This window comes from Dipodomys merriami, unplaced genomic scaffold (genome assembly GCF_024711535.1).
Source record: "Dipodomys merriami isolate MVZ:Mamm:240054 unplaced genomic scaffold, mDipMer1.0.p SCAF_11, whole genome shotgun sequence".
Lineage (NCBI taxonomy): Eukaryota > Metazoa > Chordata > Mammalia > Rodentia > Heteromyidae > Dipodomys > Dipodomys merriami.
Window position 1 is genome coordinate 18,891,835 of NW_027202382.1, and position 13,815 is coordinate 18,905,649.

The window sequence follows — 13,815 nt, forward strand, 5'->3', positions numbered from 1 at the left end:
TGAGCAGGACTCTTATCTCCAATAAACCACCAGAAAACTGGAAGTGGTGCTGTGGCTCAAGTGGTAGGATGCTAGCCTTTAGCTGAAGAGCTGAGGGACAGCGCCCAGGCCCAGAGTTCAAGCCCCAATGCCAAAAAACAAAAAAGCAAGATTTTCTTACCTCATGGCTAAATGGTTCTAAATCTCATATTGGCTTAAAATATAGAACTATAATAGAAAGCCACATACTTGTGTTATTTTAGTTCTGGGCAGTTAGTTGAATAATATAAGGTGGAAAAATTTATAAACTGTGGTTGGTCAAAATTTGAAGTAGAGTAGGGCTTAGATATTTGTTTCTTTGTAATTTCTTCCAACCCAGTAGGATATTTTAGTATAATAGTATAATAGACCAATGACCTTATTTGGGGGAAGGTAAAAATAATTTATCAATGTATTCTATATTCTGAGATAGTAGGGGATAAATATTCATCTTGAAGTAAGCTCTGTTAAAAAGAAATGGTTCTTCTCCAGCTGCCTGTCTGTTGTTACTTAGGTAGACACACCTATAACACAGGTGCAAGGCCAAGCCAAGTGCGATGCTGAAGGAGCAAGAGGCTGCCTCAATAGAGTCAGTGTGATGGTGATTGCAGCAGTGACTTCAGACTCTGCTTCACCTGCTTTCTGGGCCTCAGTACTTGTCTCTACAGTTCCTTCTTCTACCACATACCATTCTGTCAGACTCAGGTTGTGACCCTCCCCTCAACATCAAGTGTATTTCTCAGTTTTTCTATTACACAAACAAATGAAAACAACTAAGCCAGATGCTGGTGGCTCACTCTTTTAATATAGCTACTCAGAAGATTGAGATTTTGAGGATCACACTTCAAAACTAGTCCAGGCAAGAAAGTCCATGATACTTACTTTCAATTAGCTACCAAAAAAGCTGCAAGTGGAGCTATGGCTCAAGTGATAGAGCACTAGCCTTAAGCAAAACTCAGGCACAACACCTAGGTCCTGAGTTCAAGCCACTGGAGTAGCAACAAAAGTTTTAAAAAAAAAGCAAATTCTTACCATTTTTTGTAGCTTGGCCAGACCTTTAGGCATCATTCCTTCTATCTCCTTCATTTCCTTTAGTGGTATTTATTTCTTCACAATGTTAACTTTGCTCTCAGATGGTGGGTATGGATAATTTTTATGGATTTTTTCCACTTCTGTATTTTCAAATTATTTACAATAAGCGTCTTTTATTTGGTTAAAAATATATAAATGTATATGCTTTATATACATATATTTGCTTTATATATATACAGGAAATGTCCAACGTGTGGAAAAGTAGAGAATAGTATGCTGCTTCTTCACCAGCCAGCTTCAGTTATCAGCTCACTGTCAATCACTGGTCTCTGATCTATTTACATCTAACCAAATTGTTTGTAACCAATCCCAGATTACCTATCTTTTCATCTATAAACATTTCAGTTTTAGCTGGGTGCTGGTGGCTCATGCCTGTAATCCTAGCTACTCAGGAGATTGAGATCTGAGGATCATGGTTCAAAGCCAGCTGGGGCAGGATAGTCTGTGAGACTCTTATCTACAGTTATCCACCAGAAAACCGGAAAGTGGTACTGTGGCTGAAGTGGTAGAGTGCTCACCTTGAGCTGAAGAGCTCAGGGACAGCGCCTAGGCTCATGACCAGAAAAAAAAAAAAAGGCAAAACCCCCATATTTCAGCTCTTATCTTTAAGTGATAAAAGAGTATCTTTTATGAAACAACCACTCTAAATGATTTTCAAATATTCTGTCTGGTTTAGCTCTGCAGTTGTCTCTTTCCAAAAAGACAGGTTGTTTATTCAGATATAGTCCCAAGTCCACATATTGCATTTGGTTGATACTTCTCATACGGCTCTTAAAAATCGTTGGTTTCCCTCAACTGTTTTAGTTTTTTTTTTTTTTTAGGTAGATGGTGCTGTGGGCTCATAAAATTCTGTAATTTGCTAATTACAAAGACAATATGGAATGTCTCTTAGTCATCTGTATTTTCTTTAAAACCTGGCAGTTAGCTTTAGAGGCTGAATCTAATTGAAGTTTTAGTGGTTTTCCCTAAATACATACTAAGTATATTATATACTTGTTAGAGCACAAGAGACACAAAATGTTTGATTATGACAATAGACAGTGATTGGCTGTAGGCAGCAATAATCAGTGGCTACTAATACTTCAATATTATTTAAGTTTTTAAAAAATAAACAAAAATGATCACAGTTGGACCAGTTCCTTTGTTCTTATTTTGTTCTTCCTTTGACCTACTTAATTCTTCCCTCAATCCTGCCATAATCCTTTCCCTCTTACTCTCTTTCCTCCTTTTTATTTTTGAAACAAGGTTTTGCTATGTAGTCCAGGCTGGCTTGAAACTCTTTGTATAGACAAGACTGGCCTCAACTCGTGATTCTCCTGCCTCAGCCTCCCAAGGCCTGGGATTAATGGCTCATTTACCACACTCAGCTTATTCTTGTTACTTTTTTCAGCATCTTACTGATTTTATAAGAAGGCTAGAATTCTACAAATACTGATTGTTCTCTTAAAAGTTTTTCTATTCTGATTTCAACTTCTAAGTGACTTAGATCTGTATTTTGAAACTTAAATCTCACGTAGTAGGGCATGTAGTAGGGTATGTTGCAAGTAGCAGACACATGGGCAAAGATGCCAGAGCTGCTATGTCTGAACTGATTCATGTGTTAAAAAGCAGCAACTAGCCAGGTGCTAGTGGCTCACACCTGTAATCCTAGCTACTAAGGAGGCTAAGATCTGAGGATCACAGTTCAAAGACAGCCTTAGCAGGGAAGTCATGACAATCTAGGCCCTGAGTTGAAGCTTCAGGACTGGCACCAAAAAAGGAAAAAGAAGAAAAATGAAAAAAGGGCTGGGATGTAGTTCAGAGGCAAAGCGCTTGCCTAGCAAGTGCAATATCCTGGGTTGAATCCCCAATATCAAGAAGAAAAGACCAAAAAACAAACAAAAACAAAAAGAAAAAGCAACCACGTAAATGGATGCTGCCATCTGGTGGTCACTGTAGGAACTACCTAGCTAGCCCTACTGGTTCTTCCCTGTTCCTTTTATCTTTGTCAAGGCTTTAATGGACTTTACTCAGAACCTAGATCTTCCAACCCCAGGTCCCTTTTCCTTTATCTTTATCTTATTGACTTGGCTAATTGCATCTCATACAGCCCTGTCTATGCTCTGTCTCCCTGGTCAGTTGCCTCATGAAAAATCTTTTCCTCTACCTACCTATGTTCTTTTTTATTTCATGTTTGTGAGCCTTTCAAAATTCAGTCATGGAAGCTAGTCATGTACTTACAGAAAAAGATGGCTTGTATAGAGTCATAAGGGCTATGAAAAAAAGTTAAAAACTAGGGTTACTAATTTAGTTCTTTGGAAAATAATGAGAAAACCCCCTTTAGAATCTGAAAAGTTCCATCTCCTTCCTTAATCTCTTCTACTCAGTGTTGTTGTTCTTGAAGTAACAACCTTCAAAATAAAAAATTCATGGATGTCAACTTTTTATTCAGTTTTATAGCCAATAGGAGGGGAAGAAACACATTTTAAGCTCTTAATTGCCAAGCATTGTACTACCTGAAATTTGAAAGTCTAGTACTGTGGTCTCTTTGAAATCTTAAGTAAAACAGAGTAAGATATGATGATTTTTTTTTTTTTTTGCCAGTCTTGGGGCTTGAACTCAGGGGCCTGGGCACTGTCCCTGGGCTGCTTTTGCTCAAGGCTAGCACTCTATTTATGTGGTACTGAGGAATCCAATCCAGGGCTTCATGCATGCAAGGCCAGCACTCTACCACTAAGCCACATTCCCAACACAAGATATGATTCTTATATAAAGAAAAAACAGAGGCCTTAGCTAAGAAACTTGTCTGTGATCATGTAATTGATAACAGGTTGGCCCTGGATCCCAACCCAGGTCAGAATGAGTAAAGTATAGATCTTTTACTGAATTACTCTGTCTCTTAAAGTTGTAAGGCATTTTTTTTTCCTGTATAATTCTGTATTTTTCTAGTTCCTCTTTTGTGGACTAGTCTAACCTAGGAGCCCATCTAGCATCTTTACCATTATTCCTATAACATAGCACATTTCAAATTCATGTAACAGCTTACAAAGGAACTTTAGAATTCATATTCATAGTTGTTTAGGTTCAGAATCACCTTGGGTATAACTAGGTTCAGTCTGCTTATGTCATAGGCACTACTTTGTTGTTGTTGTTTTTTAAACCAACTTCTTACTTGGTATCTTTGTGAAATATATCCATGGTCTTTGGCTAAAGATCATCACTATTAATGGAGGCTCATTGTCTTGTTGTCTACCCTTCTAACCCCATTGTGGTCAAGTAGGCTCCCTGATACTTCTTAGTTCCTTCCCTATTGCTAGGGGTTTTTTAAAATTTCTTTTTACTTTTTTATTTTTAAAAACTGGCATAGAACTCCTAATCTGACCCCAATCTAGTCATTTAAAATCCCAGACTTGCTACTGTGTCAACTGACTACAATTTATCCTTGTGTTATCTCAAGAATAAATGGATTACTCTGAGTATCTAAAGAATGTGTATGTAAAAGTATAGAACAAATTTCAATATATAACAGATTGTGAAGGAAACTCAAACTTAAGGGGGAATCAAGTTGTAGTAGTATGATATGGAGTTGAGAGTAATAGTGATTTGTAACTTTGAATATATAAGCCATAAAGTTTCTACAACTCAGCTGAAACATCATTATTGTTTTGCAGACAATGGTACATGGACTCAGCTCTGGTTGGTGTCAGATTATCATGAGCATGGCTCCCTATTTGATTACTTGAACAGATACACAGTAACTGTGGAAGGAATGATCAAACTTGCTTTGTCCACAGCAAGTGGTCTTGCCCATCTTCACATGGAGATTGTTGGTACCCAAGGTAACTCTTCAAATAGTTATTATTTAAACTTTAAATTATCATAAATCTAATGTGTATTAAATAGAAGTCAGCCTCCGTAGGGGTATTTAGATAGATTTTATTTTCTTGAAAACAACGTTTCTGTAGAAATATCTCAGTGTTAAAAGCCTGGGAATTTGTTTAGAGATTTTTTTTTTGTAGGCATTAGAGCAACATGGATATTTTTATGAATTCTTAAAAATGTAGCATTCAAGCTGGGTGCTGGTGGCTCATGCCTATAAAGCTAGCTACTCAAGAGGCTGAGATCTGCCAGCTGGACAGAAAAGTCCATGAGACACTTAACCTCTGGTCCTGAGTTGAATCCCAGTATTGATGCATGCATGTGCGTGCATGCATGCATGTGCGTGCATGCATGCATGTGCGTGCATGCATGCATGTGTGTGCACGCGTGCACGTGTGCGCACGCACACACATACACACACACACACACACTTGGGATATCAGTCTGTAATTAGGTTTCTTGTAAAGAATTCATAAGACACCAATAAACCAATAACTCTTTTCATCTTCAGTTTTTTTTCACTATAAGTCTTTGAGACTTTTGTTCTTTGAGCATCATATTTTGGCCCATCATATCGTGTCCATTTTCTTTAAAGACAGAATTTCAGCAACTTTTGGTGTAGTTGTTTAGTAAAAGTCTAAGTGTTGCAGGTGATGTGGTAGAAAAGCTTTCATGACTGGAGGATGACTTTTGAGCCTAAAGGGGATGGTTGTGACTGATAATTCTTCTTAACAAATCATGGTTAATTTTTGGTTCTTTAGGAAAACCAGCCATTGCTCATAGAGATTTGAAATCAAAGAATATCTTGGTGAAGAAGAATGGAACCTGCTGTATTGCAGACTTAGGACTGGCAGTAAGGCATGATTCAGCTACTGATACAATTGATATAGCTCCAAACCACAGAGTAGGAACAAAAAGGTACACTTGTGAATAAGTGGTATTTAGTGATTCTTGAAATCAGTTTCTTTTCCTTCTTCTAATTAGTATGTGTGTGTCTTTTCTGAAATTCAAACTTGGTACTTTATTGGACTGGCCATAGGAATATAGTGTCATGGTCTTTTCTGTTCTGAAGCCAAGATTACCTGACTAGTAAGGTGTCTGATAATAAAAGACAGCACTTCCAAAAAATATTTTCATTAATTAGATTAGTTGTAATAGTAACTGATTTTTGTAGGTTATTGTCTATTCACCAACATCTTAGTAGGTTTCATGTGTGTGTGTGTGTGTGTATGTGTGCTTGCACGTGTGCACGCACGCATGTGCATATCCTTATTTATTGCCTTCCTCAAATCCTGTATTGTAGCTAGTCCAACTGTTCCCATATATTAGCTTGCCTGTCTTCCTTAGAATGTATGTGTTGTGTCCTTTGCTTTTTTTTTTTTTTTAAACTTACATCCTTCTTTTCTCATAGAAAGCCTTTTCTGAGCCTCACTCTTGAAAAGTTTTTTTCTGATCTCAGTCCAGGAAGGGCTATCATAGCACAGTGAACCTACACCATGAGGCATTTTCCATATTATGCTGTAACTGTCCATTTATGTGTCTTGTATGTTCTGTTGGATTGCAAACTGCTTGTTTGCAGTCTTGTAGTGCAAGTATCCATCACAGTGCCTACCTGGCATGTGGGAATCTTTTCAAGAGAACCTATTGAGGTAACCCTACCATTAATTCACAGATGAGGAAACTGCCTTGTAGAAGTTAAGAATATGGACAATTCATATGGATGGTAACCTGAAGAGCTCAGATTTCTGACCCCAAAGCCTTTGTTTTTACCAAGCAGAACATTTCTTCAAAACTACTGCTTAGACCTTGAACAATGCCAGCAGCTTTAGCCTGTCTAAAATGTACTTAGATTTCCAGATGCAGTGAGTATTCAGAACTCTCCATTGGCTTAAGAGATCCTCAACAGAGGTTGCTGCAAGTCTTCATGCAAGTCTTATAGGTCTTGACCTATAACCTTTGCAGGGTCTTTGAAACTTTATAACCTTGTAATGTAGTTTCAGCGTGAAAGCTTGCACACATTTTTATCTGTTTGTTCCCTGAAGTCTCTGCTATTCTTTAAATCCTGCTTTAGTTTAATTATTGTTACAAATTAAAATACATAGTCCTAGCATACATAGTACATGAAGCTGGTATTCATGTGGTTATATTTAGTTATAATTGTTGTATATGTGTCTTCACAAGCCAAAATCAGATATCAGGTGGTTTGAGAACTCAGGGTGAAACTATCGTTAAGCTTAAAACTGCTGTTTCAGCATTTCTTGGGATTTAATAGATGTCACTTATTTACAAACTGGCCTGGGTTTTCAGATATTTTTCTTGAGTCTGAGATGATCTCATTTTTGTAAATTGTGTGTATGTATATGTATAGAGAAATGTTGGAAAGGATGTTCATTCAAATGTTAATACTGGAGGTAAAAGAAGGATATTTTACTTTGTACTTTATGTATTTAGGAAAGTTTTTTTAAAAAATAGGAATGTGAACTATTTTTTTAAAGTTAATAATCGTCTTGTACCCCTAAGAAATTAAAAAAAAAAGTTAAAAAATAATATGGCTGCTATTGAACAAAGTAGAATTTTGTCTTCTTTTTAGGTACATGGCTCCTGAAGTTCTAGATGATTCCATAAATATGAAACATTTTGAATCCTTCAAACGTGCAGACATCTATGCAATGGGCTTAGTATTCTGGGAAATTGCACGACGATGTTCCATTGGTGGTAAATGGCTCTTCTTTTTCCTTACAGTCCATTATGAGCAGAAGTTGTTCAAGAATTGACTTCATTTTATTGAGTGAAATTCTACAGTTAACAGTCTGACAGGTGATCACTGAGAGTGCCAGAAGAAAAATGATGCTAAAACCTGGAGAAAAGGAAATGACAAGCCATGCCAGTGCATAGCTGTATCCTAGTATTGACTTTGTTTCCATTTGACTCTCAGGCAGCATCAGAACTCAGTCTATCATTATCTTGGACTGTGGTTATTCGAATGAATGGCTGCTTGTGAGATCATGCAGAATTGGACCTTGTCAAGCTTTTTTTTTCCCTTGAGATTGTGGTTATTTCCACCAGCTTGAGTAATATAGTAGTAATGCAGTTACCACTACATTAGATTAGGTTTCATTTTAGATGAGAGCATTTGTCAGTGTTTACTGAAGAAACAGTATCTTACCAGGTGCAGGTGGCTTACACTATATTTCTAGCTATTCAGGAGGCTGAGATCTGAGGGTTGTGGTTCAAAGCCAGCTGAGGCAGGAAAGTCTGTGAGACTCTTCTCTCCAGTTAACACCAAAAAAAGTTGTAAGTGGTGCTGTGGCTTAAATGATGGAGTGTGGCCTTGAACACTCCAGGCCCTGGGTTCAAGCCCCAGAACTGGCACACAGATTAAAAAAAAGTATCTTAGGCTTTGAGATCCAGCCTTTGCTGAAACCTAGGACTGACCCAAGGCATTGAGGGACAGAGTATGGGAATTGTAGCAAATAGACATAGTATTGAGGGATACAAGTAGAAGGGACTTTGATTTCAGAGTTCCCTTACAGAGTTCATATCTCATTGATAAAGACTGTATATTCCAGTACCCAGAAAGAGGCTTGTACAATCATTGAACAAAACCTTATTTGCTCTCAAATAGGGTTTTAGGGGAAAATGTCAATCTGATCAGTATAGCTCATAGTTAGCCCTCATTATAAATAACTTTTGTCAATCTCATGGCTACGCTTAAGTTCAAGGTGTGGGCCAAATGGTATCTCAGTTGTGGTTGATACAGATAAGTGCTTAGTTCTAATACCTGATTTAGTAATGGGTCATTGTAACAGTCCTCATAGGTGATACTTGTAATTGTGTGTCATTGGCTGAAATAGATTTTTTTGTAATAGGGTTTTAGGGGAAAATGTCAATCTGATCAGTATAGCTCATAGTTAGCCCTCATTATAAATAACTTTTGTCAATCTCATGGCTACGCTTAATTTCAAGGTGTGGGCCAAATGGTATCTCAGTTGTGGTTGATAGAAATAAGTGCTTAGTTCTAATACCTGATTTAGTAATGGGTCATTGTAACAGTCCTCTTAGGTGATACTTGTAATTGTGTGTCATTGGCTGAAATAGATTTTTTTGTAATCACTGTAGGAATTCATGAAGATTACCAACTGCCTTATTATGATCTTGTACCTTCTGATCCATCAGTTGAAGAAATGAGAAAAGTAGTTTGTGAACAGAAGTTAAGGCCAAATATTCCTAACAGATGGCAGAGCTGTGAAGTGAGTATTTCTCCTTGACATGAATCCATTTTCTAAATTGCTTGTGTTTAGTATGAAGAAATTTTGTTCCTTAAGGAAAACAGACTAGAATTAGAATTTAATTTTCTTTGTTTTTCAAAGCATTTAAACCGATGAATTAAAGTCGTATGCTTTTCATGTTCAACTTTAAGTACATTAAAAGGATCAGAGAGTATTTGTAATGGCCATTGGCAGATCTCAACATTATTAGATCTGCCAGATGAAATAAGACTACTGCCTTTTAGGTGAATATCTCCCTCCCAAGAGTGCAACCTAAAGTTACTGGACAGATACTCCGTAGGAATTAGGATACCTGTATTCTAAATTGTCTGGCTCCTATTTCACAGAGGAACTTTGGACAGATCACTTTACTTCTCTGAACTCAATATCCCTTTGTAAGATGAAGAACTTGTCTAAGATGATTATGAAGCAGTTGCCAATGATTTTGGGTTCTTATTTATCTGATGCCCCAGTGACTGTTAACCAAGAGTTTGGGGAAAATGCTTTCCAACAGTGTCAACAGCTTCTCATTCCTAGTACAAAAAGTTTAAAAAAACTGTGGCAGTTGTTATAGTGATGTAGCTTTTAGATCTGACATTTTGTAGCTTAGGAGTAAAAAGGTTGTCATGTAAGTAATTGATTCTACATCTTAAAATAATGTAGGACTCCAGGAAAACTGTATCATACAAAGCATGTTACCTCCATAAATAATTAAGTATTCAGGCAGACACAGAAGAAAAACAGGTCATCATTGTTAGAGAATTTGTATGTAACGTCATTTGATAAATGATAATATCTGAGGTTTTTTGAACATTTTTTCTATGAAAAGTTTTAAGTTCATAGCAAAATTAAAGGCACACGGGTTGCCCATATGTCTCACCCCCACACATGTATTACCCTTTATCTTCCAGATAGTCCATTGGTCACAAATTATGAGCCTATTTTGATATATCATAATCACTTGCACTGCATTGGGGTTCACTGTTATTATTGTGTATTCTGTTACTTTGGACAAGTGATAACTGTATAATTATCATTTTATGTAGCAGCAAACAGAAAATTTTCATGGCTCTAAAACCTCACTATGTTTTTATAGGTTCAAGTCACCACATAAGCTTCATCTTTCTGCTTTCTGTTTTTTCATTTGTGCATGCTTCTATATTGATCTTTTGGGGGAACCAGTCTCTTGGCTCCTTCCTCTTCGGCTACTCACATTTCCAAAGGACATTCTTTTGTTTTTTGGTTAGTCGTGGAGTTGCAGTTAATTTCTCAGCAGGAGTAGATTCATTCTTTGTCTTGTCAGCACTGGTTTAAGGTTCAACTTTTTTTTAACCTTTTGAGTCTACTAAGTAAGTTTCCCTTGACTATCTAACAGCTGGCACTCCTACCATTTCACATGGAAACGGAAGTCATTTCCATTCATTTGCTACTAGAAGTAACACTAAAACAAAACTCATGTGCATATATGATTTTAAAAGAAAATTGACAGGTAGGGATTCTAACCCAGATGAATGGTTTGTGCATTAATTAATAGTATGTGCATTAATTATTTTTCTTACATTTCTTGTAGGCCTTGAGAGTGATGGCTAAAATTATGAGAGAATGTTGGTATGCCAATGGAGCAGCAAGGCTGACTGCTTTGCGGATTAAGAAAACTTTGTCACAACTCAGTCAACAGGAAGGCATCAAAATGTAATTCTGCAGCTTTGCTGGAACTCTACTTTTTCCCAGATCTTCTCCTGGGTTTTCATTTGGGAGGTCAGTTGTTCTACCTCACTGAGAGAGAACAGAAGATATTGCTTCCGTTTGCAGCAGTGTAATAAGGTCAATTGAAAACTTCCCAGGATTTCTCTGGACCCAGGAACAGCCATGTGGGTCTTTTCTGTGCACTATCAAAGCTTCTTTCCCAGGAAAGTTTCAAAATATTGTGTAGTCTACCTTTAGTTTTTATTAACAAAACTTTTTTTTTTAAAAAAAGATGATGCTGGTCTTAACTTTGGGTAACTCTACTTTGTTGAAGATCATCTTTGAGGGAAAAGGAGCTGGATTGTTGAGTTACGTAAAACATTTATTTTTCAAGAAAATGATTTACTCCTGGTTAGTACATTCTCAGAGGATTCTGAACCACTAAAGAGTTTCCTTCAGACTTTGAATGTAGTCTTCTATAGTTTTTCAGGATCTTAAAACTAACACTTATAAAACTTGTATTTTGAGTCTAAAAATGACCTCATATAGAGGTGAGGAACATAATTTATACAATTGTATTTTGTATACTATTATTGTTCTTTCACATATTCAGAACACTACATGCCTTCAAAATGGGATTGTACTATACCAGTAAGTGCCACTTCTCTGTCTTTCTAATGGAAATGAGTAGATCTTAAAGTCTCTGTTAAATCCTTTGGTGTTTGAATTCAAGAAGTTATTTATGGGGTAACAAACTTTTTGTTGTTGTTTTTAGAAGGGTTTTGTGGTATGTTGTCAGTATTCCATTTTGAAAATGCCTTTTTCCTACCGAAATGTGCTTGAAACACTAAAGAAATGCAGTGGCATTAATAAGTAAATGGTTATCATGGTCATGTTGGAATATTCTCACATTGAGCTTTTTAGTTTGGTTGTATTATCTGAGTAACTTCAAAAAGTCAAGTGGCACTCTAGATGCTTACAGTGCTCTAATAATTGTTCCTTTATAGCAAACAGACTGTTATCTATATGGAGAAGTTTTGTCTAGCTGCTTGTGAAAAGTTGTGTGGTATTCTATAAAGCCATTTTTTTTCTTTATCTCATCAAAGACAGTGTTATTTTTTTTTTAAGAAAGTAATTACACTGAAGATTAGGATGTGGGTAATGTTAACTACTAGGCTTTTTTCTAGGCAGGCAGAGATAGATTGAATAGATGTGTTTGGTGGTCGCATAGTCACACTTTTTACTTAGTGTGTTTGGTGGATTCTCTGTGAGGTTAGAAAAGAGTAAGCTTCACTTTGAGGAAGGCAGCTGTTAATTCAGTCTTTACTTATCTCATACAGATGTTGCAACTGCTTGATCTACATGGTTACGTAATAAATTCAGTGCTCCTCTAATAATAGGAGGGGTAGTAGCTAAAGGACATTCTGAGTAGAGGTTTTACACTTAAGGATATTTTTTAATTAAAAATACATGTTCAAAGTAAACTTGTCATGGTTTTTTCATGTGAAGTTGAAATTAGCTTGTTAGTGACTGTTTTTTTACTTCCAGTTCTGTAAGTGTTTGCAGGGCTTTTACAGTTTTCGAAGGCTTTTTTTTTTTTTTTTTTTTTTTAAGCACTGTGATCTCATTCAGAAGTGGAAAACTGGCTGTGAGGCCAGGCTTTGATTTCTGTGTTGTCAGTTCCCCATAGAGGGGTCAGAAGAACCTTTTACTGTATTTGGGTCAGGAAGAGATTGTGAATGCCTGAATAAGGTACATTCTGATAATGTCTTATCTCTTACACATAGAATAAATTTGGAAGACTATTTGGTCTTAAAACCAAAGCAGTTTTTGAATGAATGACTTATAGGAATTTAGTGTCAGGAACATAATGGGGAAAATTTGCTTAGAAGTCAGTATTTTGACTACAAATTTGAGTTTTCTCTGTCGTTATACCATGATTTCATTGGAGTAAATAAGTTTGAGAAGTTTGTTTTTCATAGTTGTTTTATACTTACCTGCTTAATAAGCTCTAGTTCTATGATCAGGTACTGTTTTGGGGTGTTTTGTTTGCTATTTCTAAGCCTTTAAGACCTGCTTTATGAAGCCCAGGGGACCAATGCATTTTATCACTAAAACTATTTTTGTATAATTTTAAGAACATGCCAAAAGTTGTCTGATTTAAAATTGTAATACATGATTTCTCACTTTCATATGGGGTAATTAATGTTTGCTAAAGATATTCCTTATAACATCAAAGATTGAGTTACAATTATACTGTTCTTGCCTTTTTGGATAAATGTACTTTTGATATATCAGGGATTTTTTTTTAAGTTGGAATTTAGTTCTAAATTGAGTTTACATGTTACTATGCTAATTTCCTTTTTGGGGGTAGGGATAGCTTGATGAATCTCAATTGACTAAAATTGAAAATAAAATTAACTTAAAAAATGTCATAGAACATTTACTGTGGCTATAGTAGAAGATAAATTTGACTTGAATAATACTTCAGTCCCACAAAAACAAAATCCTTGTTTATACTGCCTATCTAAAGATGCTCAATTTCTGAGATTTAACATGACTAAAATGAATCTTCTGGCAAATTAACCTACTTATGTACTCTTGTCAATACTCCAGAGTAGTGACAGAGAAAGAAGTGTGACTTACTGGAGTATAGATATCCCTGGTTCTTCCTTCATATTTTCAGCTCTGTTTCTCCCAGTCTACCTTTCTGCTTGCCCCTGAGAGACCCTTTTCCAACCTCAGCCTTTTGGCCAAAGGGTTGCTTTTGAGTCTTAAGGGTACAATGGTTGATGGAAATTGTGGGACATACTTTCATTACCTTGAGTTGTTGGATGTGGTAGGTAGTAGTCTCTGGGTCTGGACAGTAAATGAAAGAGGCTTGGGGATGCTC

The 13,815-nt window shown here is 36.4% G+C and overlaps 1 protein-coding gene across 4 annotated transcripts in view; it reads left to right on the forward strand.

Moving 5' to 3' along the window:
• Tgfbr1 (transforming growth factor beta receptor 1) overlaps positions 1-13,815 on the forward strand; it is a 65,352-nt gene that overhangs the window by 34,741 nt on the left and 16,796 nt on the right. For all 4 annotated transcript variants that reach the window (XM_070010612.1, XM_070010603.1, XM_070010594.1 and 1 more), the window contains exons 5-9: positions 4,761-4,928; positions 5,730-5,886; positions 7,559-7,683; positions 9,088-9,218; positions 10,807-10,928. In XM_070010612.1, coding sequence (XP_069866713.1) covers positions 4,761-4,928; positions 5,730-5,886; positions 7,559-7,683; positions 9,088-9,218; positions 10,807-10,928 — 703 coding nt within the window. The remainder of the gene's footprint in view (positions 1-4,760; positions 4,929-5,729; positions 5,887-7,558; positions 7,684-9,087; positions 9,219-10,806; positions 10,929-13,815) is intronic.